Consider the following 18,056-nt stretch of genomic DNA (forward strand, 5'->3'; position numbering starts at 1 on the left):
TCATGGCTGATATGCTTGATACCGACTCAGTTGTTTTCATGACTGCAGTCAAAAAACAAAATATAAAAAGTATATATATATATATATATATATATATATATATATATATATATATATATATATTGAAAAATAGTCTGCTGGTTATCAACAACAAACGACGAAAAGGACCAATGGCTAAATGTCTGTATAAGTAGCAAAATGTTGAAAATATTGAAAGAAAACTGAAACTAGAGATCAAAAGGCGGACAAAAATATGGTAATGAAATATATTGTATTATTTGTAGTGAGGTATAGTATAAAAATGTTTTTGATAAGTATTAGATAAAAGTAAAATCTATTAACTATTTCAGTGTAGGTGTTTGTATCTGCGTCCAATAAAAGTAACCAAGAGAGTCCATAAACACTCGCGCCGCGCACGCACTTTCTCTCTCTCTCTCGCGCGCGCTCTCTCTGTTCTCCGGTGGCGGCCGTTCTTCGGTGTAAAAGGAAATCGGAAGGGATCAGTCGATTTCTGCTCATAAAACTGACAAATCAGTATTTTGATCACTTGCAGGATTATATATATGGATCATTTATTGATGATCGTCTGTTTCTGGACTGCGATTTTTGTGTTGTTGAAATGAGCGACTGTTAAAGGTGAGATGATGACGTTATTTTTCCAATTCTGCCGTTATTTTCATAACATTACGCTTATCGCTTGAGCAAAAAATACTTGGAGCATTTCCCTTTACAATTATTTTAAGTTGTTCACTAGGTTTCTAATATGATTAGACAGGTCATCTTAAATTACGATTGTTGTTGATAAAGTTAGAGGATATCAAAACATTATTAATATTTTCATATCTGTTATAGTAACGTTAGTTGGTGTTCCTTTTAACAGATCTGTCGCTCGAGTCACCGTTTCAAGTGATGTTATTAGCTCTGGATAGGGATAGTGAATGAGTCCATCTCTTATTCACACAGCAAATCAAAACTAATTAAATCCAGATTTCAATCCTCTGAGTGGAAATATGGACTGCAGCGGTGTTGCACTAGGTTTGGATATGGATAACAGTTTTGGACAGTTGATATGGCAGAACCTTCCATCCATGGTCCATCTGGATCTCCTGTCCTCTAAAAGTTCTCCTCAGTTCCCGGAAATGCTGCTATCGCCTTTGTTCCAGGATTCACATTCCAAAGCCTTTCTGCTGTCAAGCCCAGAGCCACTTCTCACCCTCCTCTCCTTGAACAGGAACTCGCCAGGTACTCCTGGAGGTGCTCCACAAATGTGTTTCATGCCCACACTTGAAGACAAAGGACAAGACGGGGCCGAGCCCAGTCACAACCTCACACAGCATGGTGGTTCTACTAGAGATTGCCAAGTTGACACCATAGAGCAAGCACCACATTGCAGCAGGAAGAACAATGCTTTAAACCAAACATTGGTGAGCACTATGGAGGAACTGAAGGAAGGGCTGATGATTCAGTCATTGTGGCATCTCTCTCAACATGTTTCGTTGGCAAATCGAGCCAGTCATCTACAACAGAGGGTTTTGGCGATTCTTGGTGGACATGCTTCTAGACACTATAGCTACCAACTGGATGGTCTGAAGAAGAAACTCCTTGAAGCACGGCGTTCTCCCCAGTCGACATCGAAACCTCTTTTTGAGACTTTCAATGCTGTAGAGATGCAGGAGGTAGAGAAGGCTCTTATAAGGAACCTCCAGTACCCTGAAGCACATGGCCAACCTCTGAAGTCCAGAGATTTGCAGAATTTAGCACACAGTGGTCATGCTGTTCTGCATGGAGTGCTGGAAGCTCTGGACTCAGATGCCACCGTGAGCAGCTCAGATGAGGAGTGGGACCATGAAGACGCCAAAGAGACCTCTGTGGAATCACAGTGAGTATAATGTGATGTTGACTAGTATTCTCATTAATGTTAGCTTTCTAAACAAGACACATAGAAATGAATCGGCTAGGCCTTCATGGAAGAAAAATGCCCAAAATGAAAACTTTAGCATTATTTACATAGTTTTTAACCTCATGTCATTCTAAACCTCTATGCTTTTATTTCTTTTTATTTTTTGGTAGAATACACTAGGGAAATTGTTCATCTTCACATCTCAGTTAATATTGAAAGAAATAACAGCTCATAGGACAAAAAAGTACAACAAAAGTTTAATTCTTTGGAACCCAGACGATATCTTGCAGCCAAACCTCAGAAATGATAGGATGACTATGCAAGTCACAATGCTTGGTGTTATAAACAAAACATACAATGCTCAGTCTCTAACTTCTAAATAAATAAAACATTGGGTGAGATCTTGAAATAGGTGAATTGAAGGGTAGAATTAATCTTTAGAAGTTGCCAGGCAGTAAATAACTTTTATTGACAGGCTGGTTGTTGTGCGTCTTTAGCAAGAAGAGAGGGAGTGTAACAAGTTTTGGAAAACAAACAGGCCAACAGAAGATGGAGGAGAGGAAGCATTTGGCTCTGGCAGTGTTACATGTTTCTTTAGGATCTTTACTCATGGAAACAGAGACACTCTGTTCAGTACACAGCTGTTGAGAAATTGTCACCATATTTCTCGCCCTTGTTTTTTTATCTAGTATGCTCATGTGCAGCTGGCTCTTCCTCCGAGCAGCCACACAGAAACAGACAGCTGCATGAGTAAACAGAGATCAGGCCGCCCTTCACCAGCCCTTAGATCAGAGCTTTCATGTCCTCTCTGTGATTTGCTTGCTCACTCTGCACTTACGCTGTAAGATCACAGCATATGTGCAGTTCAAGTCTCAAGACACACATTTTTGAAGGGAATATATCTTTCAGGAAACTCTTAGTTAATGGGAGTGGTTTATTCAAGTGCTTTTTAGTAGAATCATTTCAAAACCCCATTCAATATGACTGTTATTGAGGGACTTGTGAAAAAGGTAAGGGACAAGGAAACAAAATGTTTGGAGATCTGTAAAAATGTTTCTTTCCTTCATTCATTCTTTAATAATTCTACATAAGCAAAAACTAAGGGCTACAAATGTTTTATGGGGTTATTTATATATTTTATTGTAAGTAATGAAAATGCTTTATGGTTTTAGTTAAATATAATAACCCTGATATGCACTCAAGTTGCTTCAAAACAACGATTGTCATTAAAAATGAATGACTTCCGATTACTTTGTTGCTGCAAATTGCTGTTAAAGTGAACGCCCTTTAGTAGCAGCCAGCTGTGGTTGTTGGCTCTGCCTCTCCTCAGGCCATGACAAAATAGTTTCAGTGACTTTTCCATATGTCCCAGCAATCTCAACTACCATCTCTCATCAGAGCTTCAAGCCGGTGGCCATTGCTTTGGATTCCCTAGATAAGCTGGATATGGGAACATTGCTGTAAGGTTTTAAATTAGTTATCTGGCTTTGGCCATAGAATTGCTTAAGGGTACTTTTGTGGACTGAGATTAGGCTCTCAGCCAGTCAAGAGCAGCACGCTTGACGTCAGTACTTTCTTTCTTTCACAGATGTTCACGTTTTGAAGTGGTTAAGTTGTGGTCACTTATTTTGGTTAAAAATTGGGCCCCTATGCTTGCAGAGCTTTAGTGTCTGCTTAGTTGGCTCAATTTTTTTTGCAATGTAATAAAGAGTTTATGTAGTGATATTATTTGGTCTTGACACCCTTGAGGCATTAAATAAAAAGCAACAAAGCCATCTGTGGTCTCATATTTTCAATTCTGGAATGATTTGGCTGCTCACTTGATCTATGACTGCCATTTGTTTTGTTGAAGCAGGGCTATGCACTTTGAAAGAAAGTCATTTTGTATGAAATCTCATTTGAATGACCCTTTCTAACTTTTTCTGTCCCTGTCTCTGTGGGAGGGTAGATGTCGTGTCTGTGAGTGGAGATGGCTGAAGGACAGAGCTGAATTCTGCAGTCGCTGGACATGGCTGCAGATGAGACTGTCTGAGCTAGACTCTCAGATTCAGCAGCTTGGAAAACTCAGGCAACAGATTCTTTCTAATAAGGTAAAGAAATAATACAGCATCTAAAGATTAGGAGGGAAATGTGGCTGTGCTGTTAGCACTGTGGGGCAAAATTCAGAATGCATGTGAGAATTTAAATTGAATCGGCAGTGTCCAGAGGATGGTGAATTGGAAACTGAAAAAGAAATGAATGAATTTCAGATTAGTAACAGTAACACAACAGATGAATTTCATTGGTCCAAACAGTCAAAATATAAATTTTGTTACAAAACATAAACAATGACATCATAAAGTTTGACTTACTGTACTATATTCTTGACTAATATTTGGCATAATTTAAAAAAGTAAGTATTTAAATACTTGCGTTAAGCACAACAAACTGGACACCACATGTTTGTTTTAAATAGCTTCATAAAAATATATATCGTCAACAACATTTTAATCTATTGATTATGAAGTGTTTCTACCACAATTATAAAATGAATTTATTAAATAAAATGCACTTCATAAATATAGCACATTTAATGTCCCAGAATGCTCTAACTAAATTAATGTATAAAAAAGATCTAATTTAATTAAGCATTGATTATTTTTCTGTGTTTTTTTTGTTTTCTTGGCAACTAGCTGAAATAGTACATTTTTGTTGAGAATTTTTTTTTTTAATATATATATATATATATATAATTTAATTTTAAGTAATACAAATGTTTTACTAAACATTTAGAAAGGTAATACACACTGACAAATGTATAATAAAATGTATTTTAATGAAATACATTTACAAAGTTATATAAATTTATTTGACAAATTTCAATACATTTTAATTTGCATGAATTAAATTTATAATTGCAATTCTGAATCTATTTTTTTTACTTCAATACAGATTAAATTGAAATGGATTAATTAAACTGGAATTTTTAAAGGGTTTTCGGTACATGAAGTTCTCAGTGGCACCTTGAGTGTTTTTAAATGCATACAATTAAAAACTTTATAAATGTCCCTAACATGTCCTCCAGGGTCACGTGGTTTTGGCAGAGTCTCAGCCCCTGACGGACAGGCAGATTCAACACACCTTGTGGACAGAGACTATGGATCTTTCATTTACAGCTGGGAACATGCAAGATTTGCAGTCTGATCTAGAGATGGAACCCAGCAGCCCTACAAGCCTTTTGAGGAACATTGAGAGACAGGTGATTTTAAAAACCACAGGCATATAGACAAAAACATAGAAAAGGCAAGATAAAATCGGCAGATTAAATCAACCCCACTAAATTCATGTTTGTTTGTTTAGAGTGCCCAGCTGACTCAGATTGTAAACAGCCTGATGCCGTCTTTCTGTGCCTCTCCTTCCTCATCACCTATGTCTAAAGGACCCTGCAATCACTGGAGAGGTCAACAGAAAACAGCTTACAGCAGGTGGGAAGCAAACAATCACCTATAATCTCTTCAACAGGTTAAAATGAACCTCAAATATCGCACAGGGTCATTCATCAAACAATTCAAAAAATAGAAATTGGTATTCCTTTATGTTATTGAAGCACTGGTTGCTAGATTTTTAATTGTTCAAAAAAGTTTGTGGATTGTTAGAAGGATATTCACAGCTTTTGCTTTTGACGCAGTATAGATAATTTATTTTAGTCATACATAAGCTCCAGAGACACCTGAGAGGAAGAAGTGTGTCTTGATTTCATCCATTGCAGCACAGTAAAAGCACCCTCATTCTGATACATAATTGTGTAAATTTATGTAAATCTTATGTGAATGTCAGGATGAATCATTCAGCCCGGCGGAAAACTGAAAAAGTGAGAAAGACACTTAAGAATTAGAAAGAAGGAAGATGAAAGAGTCTGTGGTGAAGAGAACCAATGAAACTTGCTCTCTATATTTGTCGTATGATGAGATTTCTGAAGATTTATCCCTACTTTTGCAGCCAAGCGACACACACGGGTGTCTTTGTTCCCATTGGACCGCAGTGTTTGCACAAGGCCAGGCAGAAGAGGAAGCGAACATGTCACAAACGACAGTACCTCCCTCAGGTGGACGTCAGCTGTGTGTCAGCCCGGACTCGACCCCTTCTGACCTATCACAAACCTAGACTTTTCATCATGGATCCATTGTCTAATAGAGAACAGGTTGGCATTTTAAAGCCAAATTCTTCAAGAGTCAACTTTTAATGAGTTGGCATAGCATAGCATACAGTACTGTTCAAATGTTTGGGGTTGGTATCATTTATGTTTCTGAAATAAGTCTTTAATGCTTACCAAGGCTACACATGAGTGTTTTCCCAACAGTGGAGCTCAGAAAAAAAAGCTTTTGTTCTGTCCTTTCCTTTAGAAACTGCTAACACGCAGTGCTCAGGCCAGCTGCACTTTCATAAATGATGATAATCTTATGATTGCTGTGTCCTCTATGGGCTGCCTAGACATGTAACTCAGATACTGTATACTTTAGTCTGAACCTAGAAGCAGCAGGATGAAGATGCATTTTCCAAATGGAATGCAATTAGAAGCAACTGGGGAAATCAACATCAACAACAATAACAACAACATTATTATCATAATTCACGTTAGATTTTTTGAAAAATGCACTTCTACATTTAATGATATGTGGTTCATTGAGCATATTGTGAATAGGACTGTTAAGCTTCTAAAATGACAAGAAGATACCATTAAATGGGTTAAAGGTACAGGTTGTAGCACCTGTAACTAGAGGGCGCACTACCAAAACAATCACAATCGCGTGGTTTGCTGACGCTAAGGAGGTGCGTGGAATGGATGGGATTTGTTGTCTTCTACTGGATTTTGTAAGTGTCTGAAAAAGACAATTTTCACATGCCACCATTACATATTGCGTCAAGCTATATTGAGATACAATACAGCAAATATAGTTTGACAGTAAATTATCAAATTAATTGATTACTGTTTAGTCAGATGATATGAAAACGATTACCACTTCTTCAAAAAATATATATATTCGTGTACATTCAAACACAATAACTGGGCATACATAGCAAACGCAAGTTCAACGTTTTGCCCGAGTAGATTACATACAAAGTCAATGCAAAAACGCAATCAGACTATTGATGTCCCCCGTTTGGCGTGTAATGCCCTATAATACTAATCTTGTTTATCGTTATAATAGCATACATTTTCTATAAAGATATGAATTAAAACAACTCACCTGTCGAGTAAAACACAAGTTAGATCGGCATCTCTTTCTTGTTGAAGTTTGTCGCGAAGTTCTTTCCATCTAGAAAATGCAACACCGATATTGATCCTCGCTCTTTCTCTCCTCTTTTCCCAAACTCTTCTTGGGTCGTTTGGTTGGCCCGTACGCTTATGTTTACGGGAGCTGTCTTTGTCGACAGAACCAGCAGCAGACGGCAAACAGTAATTATGTTCCATAAATAAGTAACACAATCCACCATAAAAAGTGCAAGAAGAAGTAAACAAGGAACTGCTTGAAGCAAGCAAGTGGTTTGCTGGATGCTAGACACTACTTCCGCATTTGTCCACGACACTTTTGTCATCTGGTTTCTACGTCAGTAAAGGTGGTAACAAAGGGTAACTAACTAAAGTGTCACTGTTTAGAATGGGAATCTTCTCATGATTTACAAGTAGTTGAAAACATTAGAGGTATTATTAGAAATCAGCTGGGCAAAATATATAACCAGCCTAGTGGTTTTTGGATATTATGCTGCAAATATCTTACAAATTGTACCTTTAAGCAATATAACAGAACATTAGAAATTTGCCTTGATTTTGCATATTTGGATTGATTTTACTGATGAGGTCAATTTAAGAACCATTGTAAACCAAATCAAATGTCAATGAAAAATTATAGTGATTATTTCACATAATTTACTGAAAAACCATGTGGAAAATGTTATCATATTAAATCTTATTAGTCAAAACAGTTGTTTGTAGACTAGCCAAATAAATATGTTTGGAGCAACATGAGGTCGAGTAAATTATGACAGAATAGTACAGAGAACAGAACTGGTCCTTTAATAAAGCAGTTATTTGTGTGTGCCAGCCCTCTTCACATTGCACCATGACTCACACATTGCTCTGCGTCTGTTTTCCAGCTGGTGCCTGCCTGGTGCACTTCCCTTAACCTTGTTTATGATTCTTATAGCTGACAGTCGATTTTGGCTGCCATGATTTTCCTTTTCATGCATTGCTTATGTTGTAATGGTTCCCCAGAGCACTATGCGTCATAGATTTTATATTTCATAGATTTCATAGGCCTTTATTAACTTGGTTGTTTACGTTCACCCCTTTTTATTTGTTTCAACTCTCAGTTGGACAAATCAAAGCTGGATTCTAGATGCAGATCAGGCCTTTAGTATCAGAAAGAGACATTTGTTTAGCAACAATGCTTTGCAAGATTTGTGTTCTTCCCATTTGCCCATAACTTCTCAAAACCTCCGTTTTGACTACATCCACTACTTTCTCTCTCTCCACAGGTCTTGGAGTCACCCCCTTCTCTTTGTCCCAATTGTGCACTCTGTGATCCTGCATCTGTGTGCACAGATCCTGCACGTCTCCACAGAAAAGACAGAACAGATGGCAAAGTGCATCCTATTCTATCACTTTCCTCAGGTAGAGAGAGATGAATGCATTTTGTTTAAAATTGGCATTTTTCCTCCTGCGTCCACTATGTTGGATGGATATTTTTTTTTTAATTGGGCATGGTGCATTGCTTTGTAGATAACCTTCTTCTCATATGTAGGCAGTTCACTAGGTTTTGGAGAAGAGCTTAAGCAGTAGAAAAGTGTTCAAATCGATGTTATGATTTTAATGGTTAATACTACAGAAATCCATTTCACTCATCACTCATCTTTTTCACTGCATCATTTCAGTTCAGTCAGAATAAATTGTCTCGTATCAGACAGTTACTCCATCAGCATGTCAAAATTGTGCCGTTCCTGCTGTTTTACTGATTTGTGTGGCAGCAGGAATGTGGAGTAGGTATATCAAATTAGCCTTGGTTGTCATCAGTATGAAACTTCAGCATTGAGTTTGTACTTTTATATGACTGAAATGCAACATCCAGACATTTTTTACAATTGACAATGTTTTGACATTTTGACAAGGTATTTATAACCATAGCCTTATATCAACACAGTGAACTTTTGTTTTTCTGTTATATAAGTGAGGTTTGTCTTTGTCTGTTCTATTAATCAGAAACTCCATCATCCTTCCATCTGCAAAATTTTGTCTTGGAGGAAAGTTTGCTTCCGCGATCTCTCCTGGAAACTGAGCGCACAAGTCCCCATCTCTGTCTTAGCTCCAGAGACAGAGTCTCCCGGTCTTTATTCCGTAAGTCATCTCATGGCGTTTGTGTGTGATGCATGAACACATGTACTGTACTCTGTTCAGGTGTGTATGCTTTAAAGAAATGTGTGTTCTTGCCAGATTCCTTTTTTTGTCTGCTTCTCAGGCAGCGTCCTAAATGAAATGGATCTACATAAGTGTCTGATTTGGGAATTGCTAACAATGAGACACTTTAATAAAAACACACAGCACATACAATTATCAGGTATTACTCAAATTAAAGATTGCATTTATGAACTACTACTTTATTATTTAAAAAAGTATTATTTTATTATAATATTTATTCGCTTAGTAAACATAGTGATCATCTACAGTTTCCACAAAAATATTAAGCAGCACAACTGATTTCAGCATTGATAATAGTAATAATAATATGAATAATGTTTCTTAAGCACCAAATCAGCATATTAAAATGATTTCGGAAGGCGCATGTGACATTAAAGGTGCCATATGCAAAAATTGAGGTAAAAATATCCATAACATGACCTACACGCATCAAAAGAATGAGAAGAAATAAGGGCGATGATGTCATTAAAAAAATGTCAAGTTATAGTGCTGCAGAGATATCAACCTTAATTAGCATTAGCATTACTAGCCCCGGCCCGATAGGTGTCGTAACACCAGTTTCGGCCATGGGAGGTGATATGCGGGCAACATAACCACCAGCCAACATGCAATACATGAATAACTCGCATGGCTTGTGGGCGTACCTGAACCTGATGTCAATCATGTGGAAAGTACAGCCCACTAGTTCATTTCAGTTTAGGGAAGAGAGAGAAAGGATGGCTCAAGCCCTTGGCAAGAGACCATCACCTGCTACAGGGAAACAACCGTGCTCAGAATCACAAATCAAATCCGATAAGAAAAGGAGCCGAACTAGAGTAAACATCGGCACTGCTTTTAATTGCTGGAGACAACTGATAGACCTGAAAGAAATGAGGTTCGACTCCGAACTTGCAACATTTCTTTTCGATTGGTAAGTTAGATGCTGTTAGTATTTCGCTAGAGTTTGTTTTATATGTTTGTGTATTTGTTTTCGGGAAGTTATAACATAGAAATGTATCGAAGGCTGTTTGATAAACGTGCTAATGTTAGCGATGGCTAACCGTAGCTGCGTTTGATAATTAGCTAGGTAACTTAACGTTACCCATTTTATTATATCATAACTAACCTGTTCTGTCTAGTCTGTAGGTCTCCGTGTCCTCTTTGCTTTGTGGTTTTTCTGTGTGTGAAAAAATTGATGTGTGGCATGAAAGCGTGTGAAAAGTGTCAATTGCGTTTGTCTCACGGTTAATGCTTGAGAGTTGGCAGCTCTGGTTACGTTGGCACATTAGTTCCCAAGCAGAATAAAGGACAGGTTGATTATTGCTGTTTAGCGTTTGTATTAATCTATGATGTGTTCCTGTTTGCGTACAGGGACATAAAAAAAAAATTAAAAGTGATATGTGGACCAAGGTGTCTGAGATTGTTCATTTTAAGTAAAGGATCCTAATATTTCGTCCACAACAATATTTAATGAGGTTAACTTATAACTCCTTGTGGTTAGTCTGCACGAGATCAACAAGCTTGTTTGCTTTGCGGCCGCTTTAAATACAAAATAAGCATTCGATCTACGTCAGAGCGTCTGAGCGCTCACAAATCTTTCTGCAGCGTCGTGAGCAGAACGGCAAGAGCGATTTTTGACGCTCTAGACGCCGGCGGTGTGAACGCACAGTTAGGCTTCGGTTATGGCTGTAGTGTTGCTGTGAAAGTAGGGGCGGAGCATAGAGACTATGCCGTTTCTCGTTTGTTACTCTAGAGTAGACCAGTTCACTTTATTGAGGCATACTGCCCCCATCTGGTATGGAATGTGGAGTATGACTTTTTTTGCCAAACATTACAGATGGCACATTTAAAGACTGGAGTAATGACTTAATAATAACATGAATAAATGACATTATAAAATATTAAAATGCAAAACAGTTATTTTAATGCAAATAAACGTAGCCTTGGTGAGTATAACTTGAAAAACGAGGCTTACAAAATGTATTGACTACTCCAAACGTTTTCAAATATTTGATTTCCATGTTGTGACATCACGACCAGTGTGTTTGTCTAAATTAATTTAGGCACTACTGTCCTCAGTATTTTTAAATGCACAGTGATGCCCATGTTGAGTGCAGATCTGAAGATCATGTTGAAGTCAACAGCTGTTCTCAGATTCAATACAGTGCTGGGTTTTAACACTGCATGTTAGCAGCTACCAAGGAAAAGCACAGAACAAAAGCTTGGTTATTCTTTTTGAGCTCCAATGTTGGGAAAACACAGCTGACTGAACACAGCACACAGCAGTAAAAGTCCCACTAGTTCAGACATGATCCTGGTTTGCCTTTTTTACTTAAGCACATCAAATCTGTTACTGTATGTCAGCAATCATTTGTGAGACTGTAGTATGTGTACACTATCGTCCAAAAGTGTGGGGTCCATACTTTTTTTTTAAAAAGAAAGAAATTAATACTTTCAGCAAGGATGTACTAAAATGATTCAACTTTCTTGTTAAATGTTGTTTTTTGAACTTGTGTTCATCAACAAATCCTGATTCCACAAAAAATATTAAGCAGCCCAACTTTTGTCCACAATAATAATTATGATTTCTAAAGGATCATGTGAAGATTAGAGTAATGGCTGTTTAAAATTCAGCTTCTCATCACAGGAATAAATGAGATTTGAAAACACATTAACAGATAAAATAGTTATTTTTAAAGAACTTATTTTTATAACAGTTTTTTTTTACTGTTACTTGAGCAAAGAAATGCAGCCTTGGTAAAAATGATAGTCTTCTTTCGGTAACATAAATCATACCGACCCCAAACCGTACTGTTTGCTATGCCATGCAGACTCACTCTTCTCTGCTCTGCTGGTTATTTTCTGACTAGGGGGGCTAATGATTCTGATACAGCAGTGCTATTCTTAACAGAGAGAGATTGTCAGGGCGAGTGAGTGATTGCACTGGATTGGAAGTGTGTACACACCTCATGCTGTTAGGTTGATTTTCTGTCAGCGCTATGCAGCACCCCTGGAGCAAGTGAACGAACTCCAAAAAATAACTACAAAGGCACTGAATGGAAAATGAATGCCAGGAATTGTTTCTTCGCAATCACCTCATGCTCCCTCCATTCCTGTTTTCATTACATCACCTGGATGTGTATGATCTTTTAATGTCAGTTCTTCTGGAGTCCAGTGTGTGGGATGATGTAAGGTGTGTGTAGTCATAGTCATGTGGAGATCAACACAGACTTGCAAATCACAGTAACTCATAAATCCAGCCTGAAGGCACTGCACACACCTAATCACACTCAAACACACAGTGACCTTTTAGTGGGGTCAAATTATTTATAGCCAAAATATATTGTAGTCTTACAGCCCCCTTAGGATTTCCATCTCCTATTTTTATTAATATTGTTAATGCAGTTTCAAATGATTGCTAATCCATGCAAAAAAAATTAAATAAAAATAAAATCCTAAAAAATAAATAACAAATAATTATTTAGAAAAACCCATATGAAAATTAATTTTGTATGGCTTTATACATTTTCTTTATGCTAAATAAAATTTCTTATTTCTTTTGTTTGATTCTAGGGTAAAATATAACCTGGGTGTAAAATATAACTTTTTAAGCAAAATATTATTTCTTTTTTGGATGTGATCTTAAATGAATATTCATTGTGTTCTTATGAATATGCCTGTTCTGGTAAGTAGGAACATGTATTTATGTTCTGTAATTAATAATTGCAGATTGCAGTCATCAGCCAAAAAACGGGAGGCATTTGAAGAGGCACAGAAGGGAGAGCACTCCTATACGATGGGCACGCACCCGAGACCACCACAGTCAAGATTACAGGGAAGGCAAGAAGAAGCGGCGCTGCTCTGGGAGGACAGTGGGTATGGCTGTTTAATTCCCCTTGGTGTTTCGCTTATAAACAGTACACCCAAGATGTTTAAGGTCGTATTACTGCTTTGTTCTAGACATCTCCAGTATTACACCCAAGTCTGATCTGGCCTCCCAGAGTGATGACAGTCAGGTGGAGGAATCTTCAGAGGATGTGACCGTCTCTTACTGTACCCCCACACGACTGAGAAACACACAGGTCTGCCCTTTGACCAAACCTCTTGATAAATACTCTTTATTTCAAATTGCGCTAATCCAAACATAGATCAGTGTTCCTTTCCTTGAAGGAAATGTTTGTCTATTTTGAGAAAGATAATCATATTTTGTCTTCTTTGTATACTGTAGTTCTCATCACGCAGGAGAAACCCGGAGAGTATTTTCAGCATTGATGACATTGTCGTTCCTATGTCTCTGTTCGCATCAGTGAAAGTGGAAAGACTTCAGTATAAGAACATTTTGACACCCAGGTATTGATTGTTTTCACACTCAGGAATGACATCGGTGAGACATCAGTATCTTTTTATTTTGTGGGGAGAGCTATACTACTGTACACAAGTGTGGGTTGGTACTTAAATAGAAGAGCTGATTCCTCATTATAAATCATGATAAACTCATTACGAGCATGCTGTGAAATGCATGAGATAATTTATCTCCACTGCATTCAAATGAGTTGTCGTCTTTATCTCTTCTTCACTTCTCTTGTCTTCTTTTTCTTTATCTTTCCAGTAAGTCATTTGTATTTTTTTTTCACCTTAAGAAAAAAAAAAAGTTTATGGTTGGAAAGATTTTTTATGTATTTTAAAAAGAATTATCTTATGCTTACCAAGGCTACAGTACAAAAAAATACAGTAATATTATAAAATATTATTACAAGTTATTTAATTCTGCAATGGCAAAGCTGAATCTTTCAGAAATCATTTCTAATATGCTGATTTTGGGGCAAACATTTGAAGAGTTGCAAAAACAGATTCATGTCTTTCATTGTGCATTCCAATTAATCTCAATCAAACTGCAGTTGGGTTGTTTTGATTAGGTTGAAAAATAACTACAAAAATACAGCTAACTAACACAATACATAAAACACAATAAAAACATGCTAATATAATGATAAACATGATAAAAAAAAACAGTTATCTGTTTTTGCAAATAAACTCAAATTTCTCATTATCTATGTTGTAAACATTGTGCTGCTTAATTTTAAAAAATACTTTTTTCAGTATTCTTCGATGAATAGAACATTCAAAAGAACAGCATTATTTGAAATAGAAATATTTTGTACATTATAAATTTCTTTACTGTCAATTGTTTGGTCAAATGAATGCATCCTCGCTGACTAAAATTATTAATTTCTTTAAAATAATTTCTGACCCGAAACTTTTGAATGGTAGTGTATCTGAGTGCTAATATGATGTTAGTTTTACTGTTTAACTCCCTTTATATAGTTAGATTTATAATGAATTTATGATAATTAATAATCATCTTTTGGTTTAGTAAAAAAAAAAAAAAAAAAAAATTAGTTTGTGAACTATTTAATTCACTTGATTATATAAAACTAGGCTTTGTATTACAATACCAGAGGAAAAATAACTATATAATGATGTATATCAATTCTGTGATATAAGCTTTTGCTCCCTTCTTTTTACCCACAGAGTGCTTGATAGATTGTCAATGAGTCACTTTTAGTAACTTGGCTGAAGTATAACGATATGGATGAATTCATTCTGATTTGTATTTTTTTCTCCCTTTTCTGTATTCCATTGTCTTTACTGTCAGTTGGCGAAAGGTGCATATTTCGCCTTTATTGAAAAGAGAAGAGGATGAGCAGGAGGAAGGGATGGTTGGTTTGCTTTTCTTTTTTTTCTTTTCTTTTTTTTTTTACAATCTCTCTGTTAATATCAGTTATTGCACGCTGTTGTTGTGGAGTGATGGGCTTTATCTTTCTCAGCCAGAAGCAATAGGAGATGAAGATTTCTTTCAGAGGCACCAGAATTATGAGCGTAGAGAGAAACTCCGCTGGAATAAGAACAGAAGACACAGGATCAGGTCTGTGTGTATTTTGGTTTATTGTAAAGAATAAATCTTATTGCACATATATTCTGCAGTACATATTTTCCGATTTTCCTCCCACAGGTCATCCAGGAAAAGCCGCTCTTCTGTATCTGCGAGAGACCACCCTGCGCGCTGTCACCCACCTATACATTCTCCTGTTCCCTTCACCTGGACATTCAGTACTTCTGAAGATTCATCAGAAGCCAGTGTGGACGAAAAAGAGGTCAAACCTTCTCAGTAGTGATTAAATCCAATTAAATCTGTCTTTCTCTCAAGCTTGTATTCACACGTTTCTCTCTTATGTAGCCAATGCAGCCATGGAGGAGACGATCATTCCCCCTGACTGATGAAGATTTGAGGCGTGATGAAGATAAGAGTGTTCTTTAATTGTACGTCCTTATTTCCTTTCCTTGTGTCTTATGTCCTTCCATTTATGAGGAAAGGATGTGAGAGAGGTGAGAAAGGCGCAAAGTAAGATGTATATTTGCTTCGTAAACAAGCATTTTATTTCAGAATAATATTTCTTCACCATCCTTATCTTGTTAAAGCTTGATTTGTCTGGATATTTCTTATAGATCTTAATAAACTCCCTCTAGTCTATGAAGTGCCATAACTCCCTCTGTTGGACACACTAGAAATAACATGCACATACTACCTGATCTTTTGAGCCCATTTTAAACACTTCCTTGGTGAGCATGAGAGCATCTTTTGAAAACATAAAAAAGTTGTATCCACCCCAAACCTTTAAATAATAATGTGGCACATTTCAGATTGCAATCACATTTAGAATCAGAGTCAGTTTTTGGACTTTTTACAGAAAGACACAATAACTAAAATGCGCAATTACTGTTAAAGTTAGAGAGATGATTCTGAAATGAGATTAGATTGTGTTGAAATGCAGAGGAGAAAAATGAATGTTTTTCTTGCATGTCATTGGTTTGACTGATTATTATGTGCTGATTACAGACTTCCAGAGCACCAAAGCACAACATCTGTGGTGGACCAGGAAATGACATCATATTGAGGCAGAATCTCAGCCATCGTGGTTGTACTCTGTTGTAAAAATCAACCTTTCAGCATTTAAAAAGTTATGACACAGATCTTTTTTTCATTGTTTCCTCAGTCTCATTTATTTGTATTTTGTTTTACTTTGAAAAATATTTTGTCATAAATTATTTTTTTATTTTAAACAGTACGTACTGTATCATAATGTCTATTCCACAGTATAATTTATTAAATGTCTTAAGCCAGCCCCTTAAAAGTCTTAACTCTAAAGCACTGCATTATTTACTCAACCTATTTTGTTATTTATTTCAATATAATTACAGTGCATTGCTTCGTGTTCACATTTCTGTAAACGAAAACAAAAAACAGAACAAATTGTTTATGGTTTTACTATAAATCTCATCTTTGACTGTAACTTATCCAGTACTGTGGGAAAAGCACTGTTTTTGAAAGGTGTGTAAATTTACCTCATGCTGCATTAAATTGATTTGAGACTGCTGCAATTTATCATTGTTAATTGAGATTAAATGTTTCATATTATTTCAGATATTTTAAATTGAATATTAAACACAACTCAGTGGAGGAATAAAATAAGGAAACATCTTAAAATTAATTTATAAATCGTGATACTGAACCCAGATTGTTTCTTTAACATGCACAAGTACAAGTATGCAATGCTTATATCTACCACAGAGGGGCACTCATACGCCGCATCTGCTCTAAAGTTGCATTTGCAAGAAAACAGCCTGTTAGGGGCAAAGTGGAAAAAGCAGGAAACTACTTGTAAACACTGTAAACTACTTGATGATTCCTCCCAGTCTGTGTGTCAAGCTTGGACAGCTCAAAATCCTATTGCATTGATCCTGTTTGTGTGTGTGTGTGTGTGTGTGTGTGTGTTTGTGTGTAGTCTTTGATCTCTTTCAGCAGTAAGCTGATTAGGCCATCTCACAAGCAGCCCTCACTCATTGGGGAAAGGCTATTTGTCTATAAGTAGGGGTCAAGGTTATTGCCTGTCCATGAGATAGGGAAGATATTATCTCACTTGCTTTCCTTCGTATAAATCCGTGAATTTCACCCCGTTATAGCACTTCTTAAAAGTTGGAACACTCCTTACAACATTAGTTGGACGTCTTTTTAAACTGCCTTTTTAAGCATCCTAATCAAGAAGGATCTGAAAGGAATAAAAAGTTTATTTCTTCACTGTGCTCGCTGCCGTATATTTTGGAATTCCCTATGCCACATACGATGCAATTGCCTTCGATTTGGACAAAAACAAGATATTTTGAAAAAGCCAATGATGCTTTAAAATGCTGGTAGACCCTTCTCTAGGTTTTGGGGCATTATCTGAAACCTCCCTCTCTCTTGCTAGAGCTGTCAGAACTCTGTGTTTTGCTGCAGAGTAAGTGAATAGAGTCGGTGTGTGACGCATAGACACTGTATTGATCCGCGCTGTTCTGAGAGCTCGATAGGCTTCTCTTTCTCTCCCATTCTCTTTTGTTGTGAACTCTGAGAATGGAGATCATTATTTATAGCTCCAGTGAGAGGCTCTGTGATTTACTTCCACCAGCAGGGGGAGTTTTACAGGGACTTTGGTGCAGTGCGCTGATAATGTACTGGAGCAGATTTATTACTTTGTGTGGTGAACTTAAATGAGAACTTGTATTATCAATGAGAATTTGTAACAAAGTACTCATGGACCCTACCAGTGTTGTTGAAACTAAACAAAAGCTGCTGAAATAAAAAACAATATACATATTAAACAAAAAGCATAGCCTTAAAAAAGCTTA

At 36.8% G+C, this 18,056-nt stretch overlaps 1 protein-coding gene across 1 annotated transcript; it reads left to right on the top strand.

The window, feature by feature from the left end:
* Positions 1 to 443: 443 nt before the first annotated feature.
* Positions 444 to 16,772, top strand: kansl1l (KAT8 regulatory NSL complex subunit 1-like). Its single transcript, XM_052565167.1, has 16 exons — positions 444 to 636; positions 881 to 1,879; positions 3,849 to 3,990; positions 4,965 to 5,138; positions 5,240 to 5,364; positions 5,879 to 6,080; positions 8,417 to 8,552; positions 9,138 to 9,272; positions 13,062 to 13,208; positions 13,293 to 13,414; positions 13,561 to 13,682; positions 14,989 to 15,052; positions 15,161 to 15,258; positions 15,346 to 15,487; positions 15,571 to 15,653; positions 16,231 to 16,772. Exons 2-15 carry the CDS (start codon positions 1,011 to 1,013, stop codon positions 15,649 to 15,651), a joined length of 2,559 nt encoding a protein of 852 aa, XP_052421127.1. The 5' UTR covers positions 444 to 636; positions 881 to 1,010; the 3' UTR covers positions 15,652 to 15,653; positions 16,231 to 16,772.
* Positions 16,773 to 18,056: the final 1,284 nt, after the last annotated feature.

The sequence above is a fragment of the Carassius gibelio genome, chromosome B9, assembly GCF_023724105.1.
Source record: "Carassius gibelio isolate Cgi1373 ecotype wild population from Czech Republic chromosome B9, carGib1.2-hapl.c, whole genome shotgun sequence".
Classification (NCBI taxonomy): Eukaryota; Metazoa; Chordata; class Actinopteri; order Cypriniformes; family Cyprinidae; genus Carassius; species Carassius gibelio.